Source organism: Chanodichthys erythropterus, chromosome 3 (assembly GCF_024489055.1).
Source record: "Chanodichthys erythropterus isolate Z2021 chromosome 3, ASM2448905v1, whole genome shotgun sequence".
Lineage (NCBI taxonomy): Eukaryota > Metazoa > Chordata > Actinopteri > Cypriniformes > Xenocyprididae > Chanodichthys > Chanodichthys erythropterus.
Window position 1 is genome coordinate 36811857 of NC_090223.1, and position 19044 is coordinate 36830900.

General features: G+C 36.6%; 1 protein-coding gene across 3 annotated transcripts in view; it reads left to right on the plus strand.

Moving 5' to 3' along the window:
* Positions 1-19044, plus strand: part of setd1a (SET domain containing 1A, histone lysine methyltransferase) — a 35912-nt gene that overhangs the window by 16610 nt on the left and 258 nt on the right. For all 3 annotated transcript variants that reach the window (XM_067382050.1, XM_067382052.1, XM_067382051.1), the window contains 6 exons: positions 887-1277; positions 1515-1693; positions 1964-2074; positions 3709-3828; positions 3967-4104; positions 7237-9993. In XM_067382050.1, coding sequence (XP_067238151.1) covers positions 887-1277; positions 1515-1693; positions 1964-2074; positions 3709-3828; positions 3967-4104; positions 7237-7410 — 1113 coding nt within the window. In that variant the 3' untranslated portion in view covers positions 7411-9993. The remainder of the gene's footprint in view (positions 1-886; positions 1278-1514; positions 1694-1963; positions 2075-3708; positions 3829-3966; positions 4105-7236; positions 9994-19044) is intronic.

Sequence of the window (19044 nt, forward strand, 5' to 3'; positions counted from 1 at the left end):
ATTTTGATACCCAAGTTCCTGAGATGGGTGGAAAATATTCCAAGCATACTGTCCCTCTGAGCAAGATGATGCATAGTATACACAGTTTCTGCTAATAATCCCAGACATATGTTTATATTATTTCCCACATAATTACGAGTTTTAGAGAAATTGTGTTGGATCAGTTGTCTGCGTCGGCAGTAGGCTGTAAGCACACCCATCTTAATGATTGCTATATATATTCTGCACAAATTAACTATAAACTTTACAGTTCACGTCTGCATTAATAATTAATGTACTATTAATTCACAAACATGAAACTAATTTTGTCCAAACAAGTCATGACTTCTCACTCTACATTTGACTAGGCATAAGATTTATTCTTGGATGCAGCCTAGTTTTACAACTTGGTGTACATCCAGCTAGTGCAAGTGGCCCCTGCTGTTTAACGCTTTCACTCAAATAGATACTTCCCTTGTTTTTGAGTCAGATAAAAGCTGCTTTGATATTAAAACAGTAACAATAGTTTGATGTGTATGTGCTTTGTATATATATTATTGTGTATGTTTTGTTTGTAGTTTCAAGTGGCTTCCTCAACATTAGGTCTTTTATGAGGAACTTTGAGAAAATATGTATACAAACTATGCAAGATGTTGCAATGATCTACATCCTAGTTGAAAGGCACTTTGCATTGTTAGAATGTAGCACTGTTGCGATAATTTCACCATGTTTCAGGCTGTTGCGATATAACAGTTTGTCCTATAAACCCACAGAACTGCTTTCCACAGTTCTGCATTGTTGGGTAATACTCATAAGTTTGCCAAATTGTGGTCAAATATCCCCCATTTTGGTCTTTGTGTGGATTTTGTCTGTTTTCTAACATTTTCCTAAAATACTCTGTTGTCAGGAATTTGAAGAAGATGTGGATGTGGAGCAGTTGGAGTCTGGTGAGCTTTCCAGCTCCAGCTCCGAATCGGGAGACTCTGACTTCGGTCTGGAGAGATCACTGGAGTTTGAAAAGGAAGAGGTTAGAAAGAGCGAACGACTTTTCCTTCAGGAAGCTGGCTTGACCCCTTCGACTCAGCGGCGGCCCAAACATGTGCCCGTGGAAGCTCCTATACCCCGTCCCTCTTACAAGAACCGCAGCGAGTTTGAGCAGATGACCATCCTGTATGACATCTGGAATACTGGCCTGGACCAGGAAGATTTGAGACTCCTGAAGAGCACCTACGAAAAACTGCTGCAAGATGACCATGGCACCGACTGGCTCAACGACACTCACTGGGTCCCTCATACCAATATCCTTACAGCTGCTTAAGAAAAAAAAAACAAATAGTTTATACAAACAAAATCAGATGTTTTTATTGGTCATACAGCAGCCAACAGTATTAGCACTATACAAAATTTACAGAGTTTACTAGAAGTGCCTAGTAAAGGCATATTAGGTAAAGAGTAAGAGGCCTTCCTCTATAACTCTAATACTGCCTTTTCAGTTGATTTAACCCAAGTTTTGCTCCTTAACCTCTTGCCTGCACTCACCAACATCCCGAACCCCCGGCGGAAGAAGAAAACCGCAGATGGGCAGCTAAGAGAGCATGTCACCGGCTGTGCTCGCAGTGAAGGCTACTATGCCATCAGCCGCAAGGAGAAAGACGTCTACCTTGAGCTAGACCAGCCAGTGACTGTGCAGGAAGTTGGGGAATATGATACTGCAGTAGGTTCACTTTACGTTTTTAACAACTCAAATGTGTGTTGAACTTGTAATTAAAGCCTTATTTCCATTTTTGTGTGTGTGTGTATGAAGGCATGTCAGATTTAAACATATGTGTTGTAGTTGTGCCACAGCAAATACATTTTTGACTAAATGACTCATTACTTGCCATTAAATTTCTTTGTTCAGAATGAGTATGGCAGACAGTTTGGGCCAGTAGTTTTAGTATGCCATCTGAGCAGCTCTCACTCTCTCTGTCTGTCTCTGTCACAGGGCTCGAATCGTCTGCTGTCTGAAAGGCGCTCCGAGCAGCGGCGTCTCCTCAGTGCAATCGGCACTCAAGCAGTGATGGACTCAGACCTGTTGAAACTGAACCAGCTGAAGGTAAAGTTCTTCAGTTCGTTGACACGATCATGACCTCGATCGTACAATCAACACTTTGATTACAATGACCCCACCACTCCTTCATTACCACAAACTCCCCGGCAGTTTTCAGTGTAGTTATTCATAGCATTATGTTTATTGTTTGACATATAGTGTAATGCCCATAAAATGGATGGCATATGAGGGCACATTCACCAGGTAGGTTTGCGTGTACTCTTTGTAAAGTAATTCATACCATCCAAACAGCTTTAAAAAGTCTGCTGACTCCTGTGTCAGTGTCCCTGACGGGCTCCTTATCAGTGGTTTTGTCTGTTGTTATGTTCTGCAAGCTCTTTGACATCAGGTTCATGTGTTCAAAGTTAAAAGGTATCCACTTCTTAACTTAGGACCTCCTTTATTGCACTCTGTATGTTTGGAAAGGGCGGACATGCATGTTGGTTTATTGTATAGCATATATGGTGGTACTTTACACAAATCTCCCCTATGGGCCTGTAATGTTATTTTTCACTGTGAAGCCAGACTGTAATCAGTGAGCTGGATTTATGTGCTTTCTGTTGTTAAAAGCATTTATCATTCCATCCACCTTAATCACAAGCAGTGTGTTTGAAGTGGTTACTAGGAGAAAGTGTCTATTTCTGTCCGTCTGTTTTGGAAAAACATGTAGATTGATGTTTGGATGGATAGGAATGCTCCAGCCCAGGTATTTTATGTGGTATCATTGTTCAGTCTGTCATCATTCAATCACCCTCATGTTATTCCAGTAAAATCCATCATTAAGGCCCTTTTTACACTTGGTAATAAGATGAGTTTTGGTGGATCGAATCACAAGTGGATGAGGAAAAAACATACCTGCTTACACCTGGTGTTTTAATCAGTTTCTTTTCTTCTTTTTCAACCTTTTCTGTCCTTATTTCTCAGAGGGGAAGGTCTATGGGTGGGTAAATGTAGTTTACAGTTTAAAAAAAATTTACACAACGAAAGCATTTTTAACTACCTTTGGAAATGGTCGAAAGTGGACAAGCTCAAAAAGTTTTAGGCCTCATTTACACCTGTATTTAGCGTTGTCCACTTGTGTTGTGACGCGATTGACCAAAACACATCTTAATACCAGGTGTAAACAGCCAAGAAATTCATACTTAAATTCAGCAAGGATACATTTAATGGGTCAAAAATTACATTAAATACATTTGTTACAAAAGATTTCTATTTCAAATAAATGCTCAAAGAATCCTGAAAAGAAAATGTTTCCACAAAAAAAAAAAAAAAAAAAAAATCAGCACACATGTGTTGAACATTGGTAATACTAAGAAATGTTTCTTGAGCAGCAAATCATCATATTAGAATGATTTCTGAAAGATCATGTGACACTGAAGACTGGAGTAATGCTGAAAATTCAGCTTTGCCATCACAGGAATAAATTACATTTCAAGATGTAGTACAATAGAAAACAGTGATTTTAAGTATTAATACTATTTCACAATATTATTATTTAGCCAAAATATTGTTTTAATCTAGTTCATTCAAGCTGTCTATGGCTAAATTCTAGTTAATGTACATAAAGTATTCTTGTGCCTGTAAACATAGTCTATCCTATACATGGTTACATCAAATTTATGATTGAATTCTGCTTGCAGTTCCGTAAGAAGAAGCTGAGGTTTGGCCGCAGCCGAATCCATGAATGGGGCTTGTTTGCCATGGAACCCATTGCTGCAGATGAGATGGTCATTGAATATGTGGGACAGAATATCAGACAGGTAAGCCTTCTAGCTGAAGTAAAACTAACCGCTATTAAAATGATTTATAGCCTACTAGGATGTGAGTTTGTTTCCTCTTGAGGAATATGGTCTTGCATTGGTGTTAATAGATTTATGTGTTTGTTGCTCCATTGGTAGATGGTGGCTGATAATCGAGAGAAGCGATATGCCCAGGAAGGCATCGGGAGCAGCTACCTATTCCGTGTCGACCATGACACTATCATTGATGCCACCAAGTGTGGCAACTTGGCTCGGTTTATTAACCACTGTTGCACTGTAAGTACCCTCCTAGTGACGCATACATATCCATATATCTCAATTACCACATGACCTCTGATAAACATATTGCTGCCACTCCCAGTGTGAATAGATGCTTGTATTTGGAGCGCATTTATATGGACCCACCATCGATATTGCATTAAACTGAAGAAGCTCTAGAATAGTAATGTTAACCATGGTTATGCAAGTCTCAAATGCTACCCATTTAACATTTTTATTCTAATTAATAGACACCAAAATTTAGATACTAGCCTAAATAATATACTTAAAACATTATTAAAGAAAAGTGAATGATCAAAAATGAAACCAGAACAAATAAACAAATTACAAGCAATAGCACACATAAATACAATAGACCAAAGCTGCAAATGAAATAAACAGTGCTTTATGTTACTTAGGAAAAAAACAAACAACTAAATAGTTTCTAAATAATATTCACACATAACATCCAAAAAAAACTTTAACAGTCTCTGTTCGGTAACTGGGCATCTGAAAAAACAACAACTATGAAGTGTTTTACTTTTTCCTGCCTTTCTTGTAAAACAGTAAAATCAGAAAAACATGGATAACAACAATAAATATATTGTATCTTTAGAAATACTGCTGTAACTAAAGAGCTTACACATACTGGTGGTTTAATCATTACAGAAACATGAAAAATTATTTTAGTAATCACCAATACTGATCCTGACCTGTGGCTCAAACCATACGTTGGGTATCAGATGTCTAATAACTTTAGCGCTGTATATAGTGAATATAGTTTAAATCTCTACTCTACAGAGTAGCGCGCCAGCACTCATTCAGTAAAGTTTGAAGTTTAATGCAGACTGTCAGGACGAGCCTTTATGCAAAATGGAAATGCTGACGTGAATTTATAACATATACAGATAGGATATAGCCGTAGAAGTAATGTTTTGCGCTGAGGATGCTCATGCATCTGTCAAAGCGCCTGACAGGGCAAGCCATTACGCTAATGCATTAGTTTGAAGCTTAAAATAAAGAATTCTCAGGTTTTGATCAGCTTTGATCTCGTACCTTTCCCGCAGCAGCTCACTCTGTTTCCTCCACTATTTTTAGATGCATTTTGGTCCATAGAAATGGTTATTCACTGCTGTAATTTGATGCGACTGGCAGAAGTCTTCCGTGCACGGTGGGCAGAGCCAACTAATCGATAATGAGAATTGTTGTCAATGATTTTCATTATCGATTTTATCGAATAGTTGTTGCAGCCCTAGTTTACTCAGTCAAGCAGTGAATGATTTTTCTCTTTTTTTATTTTTTTATTTGATTGATTAACATTAAGGACACATTAAGACCTAATGCACGGATCCAATAAATTGATACTGATACGCATGTGTTTTCAATCTCAACTGTTTACATTTACTTAAGACATAACCATCTTTGTTTACAATTTTGTGTGTATTTGTTTGTTCAAGCCCTTGTTCTTTTTCTCTTATTGTCATGCAGTTAAATGATTTAAAATCAGTGTTTAAATGGGCAAGACTTAAAGGTTCACTTTTCAAATTTTGGCCCTATAGCGGTAAAAAAAAAAAAAACAGAAATGTGACATCGCAGCTTGTTCATTATAAAAAAAAAATACAGTAAAAAAAAAAAAGTGTGTGTGTGTGTATATATATATATATATATATATATATATATATATATATATATATATATATATATATATATATATATATATATATATATATATATATATATATATATATATATATATATATATAGCGCTTGAGATTTCAGATTAGTATTTTTGTTTTGCCTCAATACTTTAATACAATGAAAATATATATGGTATACTATATTATTAATATAATAAACTTGCCTGATAATATTGTTAACATGGTTACATATGTAGTTGTGGAATTTTCCCAGTCAGACGTCACTCATTTGTTGGTGTTTGTCGGGGCGGTGTGAACATGACAGCTTTTTCTCATAGAATTCTAAATCCAACAGCCAACTTGTTCGTTGGCGTTTGTTGGTGTTTGTTGCCGTTTGTTGGCGCGGTGTGAATTGGCCTTTAGATGGAAAGGATCTCAAGCTGACTAGCTGAAGATGTTACTGTCGCTTTACCCATTAATTGACACTGTATTTCCTTGAAAATAAATTCCAGCACAACGCTACAACCAATGAAATGATCCTTCACAATAGATAATGCTTTACAAAAGTCTGTTAGAGAGCTAGATGGCAATTTATCTGTTCAATAAAATACCTTACTCACCTGTTGAGTAACAAAAATACCATCTCCATGCTGCTTTTACAAATCACTCAGTTCTCACCTTCTCTAAAAAGCCAGGCCAATGTTGATTCTTGTTTTATTACGGGCTCTGTTTTTTTTTTTTTAAATGGAGCAGCTAAATCTCAAATCTCCAGGGAATCACCCATGTCAGCCTTTCTTGCTCGTTGTGACTAAACTATGCCACTTCCAAATCATGCATGTGTTAAAGTAGCCCGAGTAACTAGTAACGGATATGTCGAGACACAAATGGGTGAATGACACATGTATGCAATTTCCCACAAAACCAAAGTCTGAGTTGACAGGTCTAAAATAGTCTAAAACATTTATAACAGGCTGACCATAATGAATCAGTGTACGACAAAAACACATTTTGAAAAAAGGATTCGTGTATTTATTTAAATTTTGTGCAAAACAGTTACATGGTGCAACTTTAAAAACACATGCAAATGATAAACTTTGGGCCAATAATAATTCTGTTGACTGTCTCAGGTGTCTTTCACACTGTTATGAATGTATACAGGCGGTCTTGCAGATTAGCAGATTTTAGTCCCCTATCATATCTGTTGCCATGCAGCTGCTGGATTTGCTGATTTACTGCTTGATAAGACTTGCATCTGGTCTTTACATAGTCTGTACATAGTCTCTTCTTCTTTTTTTTTTTCTTGCACCATCCATCTGTCATGGAATTTGTGCTTGTGCCATGTTGATCTTTCCCTCCAGCAACCTCAAATGAGCTCATAGATTTTATAAGACACACACCCCATAGAGCTGTGCAGTGGAACACATTTTCGAGATTTCCTATGGGAAGTAACATAATTCAACCCATATTTAAAAACCCATATTTATTCATGATTTCTTGTACTTCTCTCTCACAGCCCAACTGCTACGCCAAAGTGATCACCATTGAGTCCCAGAAGAAGATAGTCATATACTCCAAACAGCCTATCGGTGTGAACGAGGAGATCACGTATGATTACAAGTTCCCCATTGAAGAGAACAAAATCCCTTGTTTGTGTGGCACAGAGAACTGCAGAGGAACCCTCAACTAAAAGTGTCCTAGTCCTTCCCCAATACAAGACTTTGCCAATCCGCTTTCCTGGTCCACAAGCTATTTTTCTCAGAGCGCACAAAAACATAGGTAGTGTGCGAAAGGAGAACGTTTGGTCAGACTCTTTAAAAAGCTTCTATACAGACACACAGTGTCGAGATGTTTAATCAGACGTTTAGCCCAAGGTCATTGGGATCTCAGCACTGCCGCAACACCCTCAGTTCCACCTGTGATGTTTTGTTTCTCTCTTGACCAGGCCCTTATCCAATTTCGTTCCTCCTGTTGCAGCTGTGTCTGGTGGTGTTGTTTTTGCCAAGGTCTATGCTTTGAAATACAGCTATTGATTAACGGCACACACACATATTCCGCTCACGTCTGCACAACATCTGACAATGGCACCCTTAAAGTGCTGGGTCTTTTTTTCAAGGGCAACTTTTAAAGACCTACCTGAAGACATGGATTTAAGACTTTTTGTAATGCTGCACCCCTGTTGTGAGAGAGAGTATTAATTTTAGTTTATTTATTATCCCTGTTCTGATGCCTGTCCATTCATGTCATTCGTTTAGGTCAGATCTACCACTCTACCTTCTTCAGATTATCTGCGTAGAATCACCTCTGCCTATTTTTTTTTTTTAATATAAAGCTGTGTTGACGCACATGTTTCTCTTCGAAACTTCCTCTGAGCTGAACCGATCTTAATTAAAAATGTCCCCTTTTCCAGCATGACATGCTGGTGTTCTGTATCTTTAGTATTGTAAGTTGTTACATTGTATTTTATTTTATAATTTTTCATAAATTAGTTGTTACAATGCCAGTATAGCACTGTAACAACAGTTATTATAGAGGTTACCATGTACCTCCCATCATTTTAAAACACCACTTACATGAAGTCATACCCCTTTCATCCATAGTTTTTTAACAATGTAAGGACAGGACAGATGAGGTTGTCTTTTTGGTGTGCTGAAATATACGCACATTGATATTTTAGCAGAAGGATGGAATTATTCGTTAAGTTCTTTTGCCATTGGTGTTTTAGTGGACCACTGAAAAATTGTGGCGCAATGGGGCATGTGTTTTGAGATAAAGCACTCTACTTTGGGGCTCGTAACTCCTCTCTGCTAAGGAGAACATGTTTGCACAAATATGCACAAATACACACACATACAGAGTGCATTTTCTAAGAGCTAAAAGATCAGAGTTTGTGTGTGCATATTTGCATATTTCAACAAAATTAATGTCCCAAGATGTGCATGTGCAAAGATTCACTAAAACGGGTGTTTGTTTCTTCTGTTCTGTTCTGTCCTTTCGTTTTACTGGTCATCTATCTCTCTGCTCTGCCATAAATGGACATGTTAACATTTCATCTTTGCTCACTTTTTCCCCCACCTTGTCCGAGGGCTTTGCCAGCACTCTGTTCCTTTGAGAGGAAGACCTGTAAAATATGTAGATTTATTGCAGTCTTTCAGTAAAAACTGATCCACTGAAGTGTAACCATTTAAAAAAAAAAAGGACAAAAAAAAAAAAAAGGACAAAAAAGTCGAAAAGAATTACATGTAAATATTGTAGAGGTGTTTGTTTCTCGTAGAAACACACTGGTTCTAGTCTGTAAATATGTTCCTCCTTTTCCTACTTCCCATTGCAAGAAAATAATTGTACATACCTATCATTCAGTTATCTTATTTTTGTTTTGTTGTTTTTTCCTTTTAATTTGATTTAAAGTTTTAATATTATTTGCAATATTTCTCTTGTATTAATGCGTTGGACCCTTTATTAATGGTGCATTAAAATATTTTTTAAAAAATAATTGCTGTTCAGTTTTTCATTTCCCTCTTTTCAGAGCATGAATGTATGTGTAGATCACTGCACCCCTTTAAATAGATCACACGTGACATTGATAGTTTATGAAATATGACCTATAGGGCTTTGTTACATTCAGGCATGAGCAGAGGGGCACTACTGGGGCTCCTACTCTGAGGAAATGAAACGGGGGAAAAAAAGCAATTCTAAAGGCCCAATTTGGCAGTAAAATAACCAAATAATTGTTCAACTTTTGTGTTGTGAAACACAGATACTTGCCTTGGCAAAGTTACCTAGTTCTGCAACATCATAGTTGATACTAATTTGAGCTGACAGTACATTCTTTGTTTTCACAATCCAATTATATCACCCCACTGAGAGTCAATAGGACAGCATTAGAGTGGAATCTCATGGTATGTCGTCCATAGCCAAATGACCAGATTAGCCTTCAGTCTGAGTTGGATGAGTATTATCTCTTCTTCTGTTGAAAGAGGCAGTAGCAGATAAATGAACAAAGGTTGAGAGGCATGTTGTCTTCAGATTGTTGTAGTTTTGGGCTATTGTTACAAATGTACTCTAAATACTGATGAGTTTTGTTACTTTGTTCCACTGATGCAGTAACCTCTCTCTCTCTTCCTCTGCTTTACCATGTTCCTCTTTTGAGCTGCTAAGCGTGACGGAAGCGTGTGGCTTGCAGAGGAAGGTGCACACCTCTTCAAAAATCGTACAGGAAACAGAAAGGCTGAGCTCACTGGATTCATTGAAGAATAGGATGAAATTTATTGAGGTAAGGGGGTCCATTCAAAATTGGAATATGTGTGTTTTTGTATAGACCACCTGCTTAAGAGAATATGTTTTGTGGCTGTAGCTAAAACTCATTGTCAAGACGTTGAAGCAAAGATATGAGGAGAGAAAATGGGTTAAGAGATTAGGAATGTATGTTCTGGGTTAAAATTATTATTTTTTTATTTATTTTATTTTTTTATTGTTCACAATTGTGTATAAACCCGCTGTGAGAAATGTGTCACTGCAGCTTGGTTAACTGAACTGATGAGAGATGCTGCGGGACACAAAGTATCCAGTGACGGCTTCAGTCATCTGACTGCGATAACCTCATTTGCCATGGACACAAAGGGGACTGACTGGATAAGGTTTCGCGGAAACTCTTTTCAAGAACACAATATCACTGAACTGAAACGGTACACATTCATTCTGCAGAGGAAATCTGAGCGCGTTTCCATGTTGGCGTGCTCGAGTACAGGTTTTGGGATCAAAGAGCGCAGAACACGACGACACAAACAATCCATCCATTCATTCACTCACTGACTGATTCCATTCATCCTGATGACGTCTCTTTTCGAATGCCGCGTCCTCCGTAGGTGACATTTGTACGTCATAAAGGATGTTTTATTTCAGAACAATAACAGTTATAAAATTGGCCCTTCTGAATCTTATATTGTTGCCATTTCTTTATGACTTTGGAATGTAGTGGGCAGTTTACTGATATGAAGCAGCTCAGTGGCAAATGCGACATCCGGAGGACACGGCCTTCAAAATAATTCGTCTTTGTCGGTTTGACGTCAAGCAATGTTGCACCTGATGGGAAATAAACGAGCAGCCGGTTAATATGCGGGAAGTTTCTGAGTCACTGGTGGCGAACAGCTAATGCGGATGATGATTCATTTCAGGTGTCAGGAATCTGGACCATGATGCTTTGTCAGGTTGAGCCGCATTGAATAACGTAGCCTACTTAAAATGTCACCGCAAGCAAACAATGAAACTTACGATAAAATCAAACTGGTCAATGACATGTTAGGAGATGATAATGATGATGATGATGATGAGAGTAAACCTTTTAACAAGTTTAGTTTAATATTGTATTTATGTTGGATTCATACATTTTCTTGTTATTTCCTATGAAATGTTGGATGTAATATGTCAAATGGTGTATCCAAGCAAAAATAACTAAAATAGCCTAGGCCTACTGGTGACAGGTTAAATCTTAAGTTATCGTCATTATTTTTTTCTAAAACGTTTTGAAATATTTTACCGCACGCATTATGATAGACCTATAGAAATAAATATTTGACTCTTTTTCTTTTCCTAGAATGGCTGAACTTGAAGTGCTGTTAAAAAAATGGAAAAATAAAAAATATAATGTTAAAGGGTTAGTTCACCCAAAAATGAAAATTTTGTCATTTATTACTCACCTTCATGCCATTCCACACCCATTAAGACCTTTGTTCATCTTCAGAACACAAATTAAGATATTTTTGTTGAAATCCGATGGCTCTGTGAGGCCTTCATAGGGAGCAATGACATTTCCTCTCTCAAGATCCATTAATGTACTAAAAACATATTAAACATAACACATAAAGCGACAAGAATATTTTTGGTGTGCCAAAAAAAACAAAATAACGGCTTATATAGTGATGGCTTATTTCAAAATACTGCTTCAGGAAGCTTCGGGGCACAAATGAATCAGCGTGTCGAATCAGTGGTTCAGAGCGCCAGAGTCACGTGATTTCAACAGTTTGGCGGTTTGACACGCAATTCGAATCACTAATTCGAAATAAAACATTCATAATGCTCCGAAGCTTCCTGAAGCAGTGTTTTGAAATCAGCCATCACTATATAAGTCATTATTTTGTTTATTTGGCACACCAAAAACATTCTCGTTGCTTTATAATATTAATATTGAACCACTGTACTCACATGAACTGATTTAAATATGTTTTTAGTACATTTATGGATCTTGAGAGAGGAAAGCTCATTGTTGGCTATGAAGGCCTCACTGAGCCATCGAATTTCATCAAAAATATCTTAATTTGTGTTCCGAAGATTAATGAAGGTCTTACAGGTGTGGAACGACATGAGGGTGAGTAATTAATGACAGAATTTTCATTTTGGGGTGGATTAACCTTTTAAATGTACTTTATGGTTTGTTGCCATACGGTGACAGCATACAATAGTGGAAATCACTTAGAATAAGTGTTAATATTAATATTAATTATGTGAAAATATTAACTTATAGTTAATATTTTCGTCATAACTGTTGTTTGTATTGATTCAGTTGGTGCTATTATAAGCTTTAGCAGTAATTATAAACACCTTATAAATACTTTTCAACAACTTGTGCTTTCATTTATTCCATCCCATTTTGCTGACTAATGCTTTATATTCTTTGAATTTCATTAAATTTTTCATGAATATTACTTAAATTGCAAATTTATAGTTAAAAACAAATCTAATACTGTTCATTAAAGAGTTTATTTGCAAAAACAGATAACTCCATTTTTATGAATTCTCACAAATCATGTTTTTTTTTATTGTGCATTCCAAGTAATAACAATCAAACTGCAGTTGGGCTGTTTTGATTAAGTAATGATAACTCTAAAAAATACATGTAAATTAAAAAATTAAAATTCATTGAAAGTATGTTTTATATATATATATATATATATATATATATATATATATATATATATATATATATATATATATATATATATATATTAAAAGTTTGTTTTTTAGCAAAAGCAGATAACTCCAACAGTCGTTTTTTGGCAAAAGCAGATAACTCCACATTTCATGTTTCAGAGTTAAACAAAACCCAAGTAATTGCATTTAAAACACTCTCTCAAACACACATGTGCACACAAACGCGCACACACACACCCACGCACACGCACACGCACACACACACATACACAAACAAACAGATCGGCACACACACACACAAGCAAAAGGACAACCAATTTTTCAGCATGTAAGTCGTGTATGGTGTACAAGGACTTACAGGAGTCGAAATCATAAATCCTCGATCACTTTTAGTGAGCTTTGATAAAACTTCCCTCAGCTAGCGCGTCTTTTTGAAGTGACTAGAAGCCTTGTCACCTGACCTGAATACTGCGCGCTGATTCGCTAAAACTGACTTATCGGTTTCTGTCTGTACAAACAAGGGCGCTTGTCGGCTTCTGCTGTAAAACGTGAACTTGCGATGCCTGAAAGTGGGCAAAACCGTCTCTTCTGACAAAATGGATTTAGGGTACAGAACGTGCTATATATGGAGAATAATGCACAGCACTTAGTTCATTTTTTTTTTTTAAATGGCGTTTATCGGTTTTTGCAAAACACTGACATAAAACCAAAAACATTGCAGTTCATGAAAATTCAACATTACGCAATCTTATGAGAGGAAGATTATGAACATCAGCCCCCCATAATCCTTGAAACTTCACCTTTTTTCCATATGAAACTTCACAAAGCAGTTTTTTTTTTTTTCAGAGGTGAGGCACAGGTGCACCTCACATTTGGTGCACTTCACCCTAACAGTACCCTTACAGCCAGGATACCTGCACCTGCCTTTTTGAGTCACCATGGTACTGGTAGGCCAGTGGTTGGTCTGGTCCAGTAGTACTGGCTGCGGTGGCAGTGGGCAGGCAGCTCTCCGATATTGTTACCCACAATACAAATGCCATGGCAGTCCTTTACAAATGACTAATCAACATTATATCACTAGCATTAATGTTGTTATTGTTATAGCTTAACCAATCGCAGCTGACCTCGCTAGCTAGATAAACTATTGCAATAATGACATTCCACTATTGCACAGTGTTGCCATATGGGAACACAGAGATTGATCGATTACCAAAAAGTAATGTTATTAGCAAAAAAAAAAAAAAAATAGTGTGGTGAATATGTCATCATAACTTACCTGAAGTGTTGTTACCAATTTTTTTGTGGATGTGACATGGGCTGGTTCTTGGTTCTAATACTGACATTTTAGTTAGCTTTTAGCAACTACTGACAAGCGCTACTGCAGTCTGTCAGAAAAAGTGCCATAGAAAATAATTGCATGTTATGTTACTTAACCAAAGCACATCATTAGCTAATCTAAGGTCTTCTCTAACCAACAAAAAACCAAAGAATGTTCTCTTAAAGACAGAGTGGCAAGGAAATTAACACAAAAAGTATGTTGACATATGGCCACACCATGTGGTAGAGGGTTTAAATAGGCCTACCACATTTTGAGCCATGAATATCAAGCTATTTCTTAGGGTTCCTCCATTTGACCTAAAAAAAAAAAAAAAAAAGTCACTAAAAGTAAACTTAATATTGGCTTCTTGCATGTTGGTTATTCTTACCACACTAAAGTTTTTTTTTTTTTCAATTGTTTATTATTATTATTATTATAAAATCAAAAAGACTTTTATTTAAAAAATTGAATAGGTGTGATTGCATCATATAACAACAGTGTTCTGTGTTTGTTTCCCTTGTCAAATGTTCTTTGTTCTCAGTTTTCCCGCCCTTTGAGATTTGAGTTCATTAGTCCCAGGTGTCTCTTGTTAATTAGCCTTTTTCGCTTTGTATATATTCCCTGTGTTCACCCTCCGTCTCGGTTGTTTGTATTGCGTTTATTGTAGATGTGGTGGTCTCTTGTTTATTCTCTGGTTGCTGTGTATTTCGTCATTAAACTCAGCATTCTGCATATCTCCTCGTTGTGTGTGTTCCTACACCATGTCCCCTGACACACATCATTGAACCACATGCAGTCAGTCATGAAGAGATTTCTGGAATGTTATTCTAAAACCGCATGACATGCAGCCAACACTAATGTAACAATAATTATATTGAGCTTATTTAATTTAACCTGAGAAATGCAAGACAGAGAAGCACAAATAACTGCAGTTCACTAGTGCATTGTGGAGTTTTATAAAAAACATTTGCTAAAAGAATGCAAAACAACCATTAAATTCCAATGATGCCTTATATATATATATATATATATATATATATATATATATATATTTCAATGTATACCCCTCTATTTCTCCTTGCAGCACTGAATGAACACCTTCCTGTCAGATGAAACTGGTATATGCTTTATGATGAAGTATAGCTTATTTGATATGAAGCTCAAACTATCAAATGAGGCTAATTCATTAAGCCTGCACCTTAAACAGGATGTTTTTAAGCTATATATCTTAAAACAGCTTTTCAAAATCATCTTTTGCTTAACATGTTCAAGCTGGTATATTTTGGGCTGATCAGGGTATCAGGGTGGCCTCATTCTTTCAGGACCTTGTCTTTTTTTTTTTTTTTTTTTTACATATATTTGAAAGAACAGCCCATTAGGTGCTTAAGCTTCTTTTGTTTAAAATGTTTCAGTTCTTAAAGGGTTAGTTCACCCAAAAATGTAAATTGTCATTAATTACTCACCCTCATGTCGTTTTACACCAGCAATAACACTCCCTTTTTCAATGCCCAGAAAGCTACTAAAGACATATTTAAAACAGTTCATGTGACTACAGTGGTTCAACCTTAATATTATAAAGCGACTAGAATACTTTTTGTGCGCCAAAAATAACAAAATAGCGACTTTATTCAACAATATCTAGTGATGGACGATTTCAAAACACTGTTTCATGAAGCTTCGAAGCTTTACGAATCTTTTGTTTCGATTCAGTGGTTCAGAGGGTGTATCAAACTGCCAAAGTCACGTGAACTATTGAAATTTCAAAACACTTATGACATAACAAAGCTTTGTTTATGAAATCATGGGATTTTGGTGCTCTCCACTGATTCGAAACAAATGATTCGTAAAGCTTCGAAACTTCATGAAGCAGTGTCTTGAAATGGTCTTTCACTAGATATTGTTGAAAGTCACTATTTTTATTATTTTTGGTGCACAAAAAATATTCTCGTCGCTTCATAACATTAATGTTGAACCACTGTAGTCACATGAACTGTTTTAAATACGTCTTTAGTAGCTTTCTGGACATTGAAAAAGGGAGTGTTATTGCTGGCGATGCAGGCCTCACTGAGCCATCGGATTTTATCAAAAATATCTTCAGAAGTGAGTTGATGCGTTTTTGTAAGAAAAATATCTATAACTTGTTAATAATATAAAAAAATATAACTTTATAAACTATAATCACTGTCACATAATCACAGCCTTACGCAACTATGCATGGAGGATAGAGCAAAACAAAACACCGGTCACGAATTAGAAATTAGAGAAATGTCAGAGGATTTGCATATAAGAGAAGAGGAGCTTGAGTTTGTTGAGCAGCCCTGTTTGTTTTGAAAAGTGAGAGGCGTCAACTCTAAAACTACCTAAAACAACCTAAACTTACGCTTCTCCTACATCCTGTGTCATGCATCAGGTCAGAGGTCACTCTTCCACCAGAACTACTTGCATACGGCCGTTACCAAAAGTCAGTGATTATAGTTTATAAAGTTATAAATACGGATATTTTTCTTGGCTACAGAAGGCATTTATTGATCCCCCGAAACCGTATGGATTACTTTTATGATGGATGGATGCAGTTTTTTTGGTCATCAAAATCTTAGAATATCATTCACACCCATTATAAAGCTTGGAAGAGCCAGGATATTTTTTAATACCCAGATTGTGTTTGGCTGAAAGAAGAAAGTCATATGCACCTAGGATGGCTTGAGGATGAATAAATTATCAGCTAATTTTCAGTTTTGGGTGAAAAAAAAAAAAAAAAAAAAAACCCTTTAGGAACTGTTGACCTGAACCAGTTTGGTAATAACTGCTAAACGGTTTTGCTACGCAAATTCTCTTGCTTAAATTTCCTTTCATATATAGTTTTTCACATGCAACACTGAAGATTATGCAAACAGAAGCTGTTTTAGTGCTGACTGAAAGTGCTGGTATAGGGTTCTTTGGTGTGACTTATAAAGTTTAAACACTAACACAACCTTTTCTCTCCACACTGGTTGTCACGTCAGTTTTGTTAATCTTACATAAGTTACACATTTTCTTTGCATAACTTTTTAATCATTGAAAGATATAATTTGTTTTTGACATATATGCGTGTAAACAGTACTTTTATTGTATGTATTGAAAACAGTTTGTTTTTTTTACCTTTATTGTTTATCAAGACATGATGCTTCTGACAGAGAGATTAGGGAAGGAGGACTTTCGTAAAAAGTTATTGTTTCAAAAGCATGTTAACTGTTTAAGACTGTAAGGGGACGAACTGAAGGGTTCAATCAGGTCACTGCCCAACAGAGGTTATACATTTGAAGATTAGGTTTTGACTGATAAGTGTGAAGATGTTGTAAGTTATCTCTCAATTGCAAGGCCTCAGATAACTACTGAGCACTGGCCCCTTCTTTCTGTCACACACTTCACTCTAAAAAAATGCTGGGTTAAATATGGACAAACCCAGCAGGTTGGGTTAAAGGGCACCTATTATGCCCTCTTTCACAAGATGAAATATAAGTCTCTGGTCTGGTCAAGTTTCAGCTTAAAATACCCCACAAGTTTGCCCCTATTTGGGGGTGAGCAAAAACATACCTTTTACTATATTGCTGGCTAAAAAAATAAATCCAAAATTGGTTGAAAAAAATGGCTGGGTGAAAACAACCCAATCCCTGGGTTTGTCCATATTTAACCCAGCATTTTTTAGAGTGTTGGTGGAAGACACTTGGCGGCTTTTCTCTCTCTCTCGCTCTCTCGCTCTGTTGTTTCAAGTCTAATCTACAAATGCTGTGAGGAAGCAACTTGCTGTCCTTGACTTTCTATAGTCAAGGACAGCAAGCATCTGGAGTCAGATAAAATGTTTCCAATTACCATTGCTGAATTTCCACCACACAGGTTACATTATATTTGATATGGACTAAAAGGCACTGTCCTTGAGGGTAAATTGGGTTTGTGATTACAGTTATGATCACTGTTAATTTTTAACTACTCACACACTTTATGATTTAGCAAATTACAGTGCAGTCTTATCTGGCCCATATCACTCTTCATGAATCACTCAAATTTTGTGCAGAGTAGACAAAAGGCATTATAGTGTTAGCGGATGAGTGATTGTGCACAAATGATACTAATGAAATTCAAATGGCGAATAAATAATTTCTTAAAGGTGCTCTAAGCGTTCCTGAGTGGAGTAACTTCCTGTTGTCAAACAAAACAGAGGCTAGCTAGACCCTCCCTCCTCCTTCTCCTGGCCCTCCCCTCTGTTCTTCCTGAAACAGTCATGAATGCGCATTTAAAATCATTCTTGTCGGTTATTGGCTGGAGCATGTTTATTATGATTCGTGGTCCAGGCTGCACCAGTTTTTTGTTGCCATTTTCGGAGCTTGTGGCGACTACAGAGAGCGCGTTTTTATACAGTGTGTTCAGGGGACAGGCAGCTAGAGGATAGTGAGGAGATGTTTGCTGTATGTGACAAAAAAATGTTTGGCCTAAAAATGTTTGGCTTAGAGCACCTTTAAATGTTATTCCATTATTTTCACTCACCCTTTTGACCACATTCCTGCATTTTAAACAGTCAAATTATTCATTTTTAGAAAGTACTGATATTTAATACTGTCTCTCAATTAATCTAAGGTCATAGTAGCTGCACTCATAATTAGGCCTATACAAATAATTAAAGGGATAGTTCACCCAAAAATGATAATTCTGTCATCATTTACTCACCCTCAAGTTGTTCCAAACCTATATACATTTCTTTTTTCTGCTGAACACAAAGGAAGATATTTAAAAGAATGTTTGTAACCAAGCAGATCTCGCCCCCTATTGACTGCCATAGTATTTTTTTCCTATGTTAGTCTAGATCTGCTTGGTAAATGATAAATGAATTTTCCCTTTAACACTTTAACTCTTTCCCCAGATTTCTTCTGAGGTGAAATGGAACCATTTTCCCGGAATATTTCACATTTGCATGGATTACTTTTTTAATAATTTTGACAGCAGTTTTTGACATTTTGACTGTAATCACATTTTGACAGCAGTTAAAACAGCGTGCACTTTAAGCTTTGGCTCTTTTTTAAGAGTCTTCAAATTTAGGGGCGGGCA